General features: G+C 71.6%; 1 protein-coding gene across 1 annotated transcript; it reads right to left on the reverse strand.

The window, feature by feature from the left end:
- Positions 1 to 6: 6 nt before the first annotated feature.
- On the reverse strand, positions 7 to 432 carry LOC104916377 (ras association domain-containing protein 1-like; the record flags this gene model as incomplete). Its single annotated transcript, XM_010727421.1, has 2 exons — positions 7 to 94; positions 175 to 432. Coding segments are annotated over 2 exons (346 nt in total), but the record flags the coding sequence as incomplete, so codon positions are not given.
- Positions 433 to 455: the final 23 nt, after the last annotated feature.

Consider the following 455-nt stretch of genomic DNA (forward strand, 5'->3'; position numbering starts at 1 on the left):
CGTAGCGGTGGCGGACGCGGCGCAGCTGCTCGTCCTCCTCGCGCTGCAGGATGCGCAGGAAGTTGTGCAGCTCGGGCAGCGAGAAGGCGTCCCACTGCGGAGACACGGCGCTGCTACGTCGCACCGCCCGCACGGAACCGCCGCGCGGCACCGCGCCTCCCCCACCACACTCACGTTCACCTCGCCGCTCTCGTTCTCCTTCAGGACGAAGCTCAGCGCCTTCTCGCTGGGCCCTGCCAGCAGCCGCAGTCGCAGCGGCTGCTCCTCGTCCGCCAGCTTGCGCAGGTACACTGCGGGCAGACGTGGCACCGGGATGGCACCGCCGCGGCTGGGGACGCGGCTGCCGGAAGGGGCTGCAGCCCCGGGAACGCCGCCAACGTGGGGGACGAAAACACTGCGGGGACGCTGCCACCGCCATCGGGGACACCGCTGCTAGAGCGATGCACGACGGCCAT

This window comes from Meleagris gallopavo, unplaced genomic scaffold (assembly GCF_000146605.3).
Source record: "Meleagris gallopavo isolate NT-WF06-2002-E0010 breed Aviagen turkey brand Nicholas breeding stock unplaced genomic scaffold, Turkey_5.1 ChrUn_random_7180001889180, whole genome shotgun sequence".
Classification (NCBI taxonomy): domain Eukaryota; kingdom Metazoa; phylum Chordata; class Aves; order Galliformes; family Phasianidae; genus Meleagris; species Meleagris gallopavo.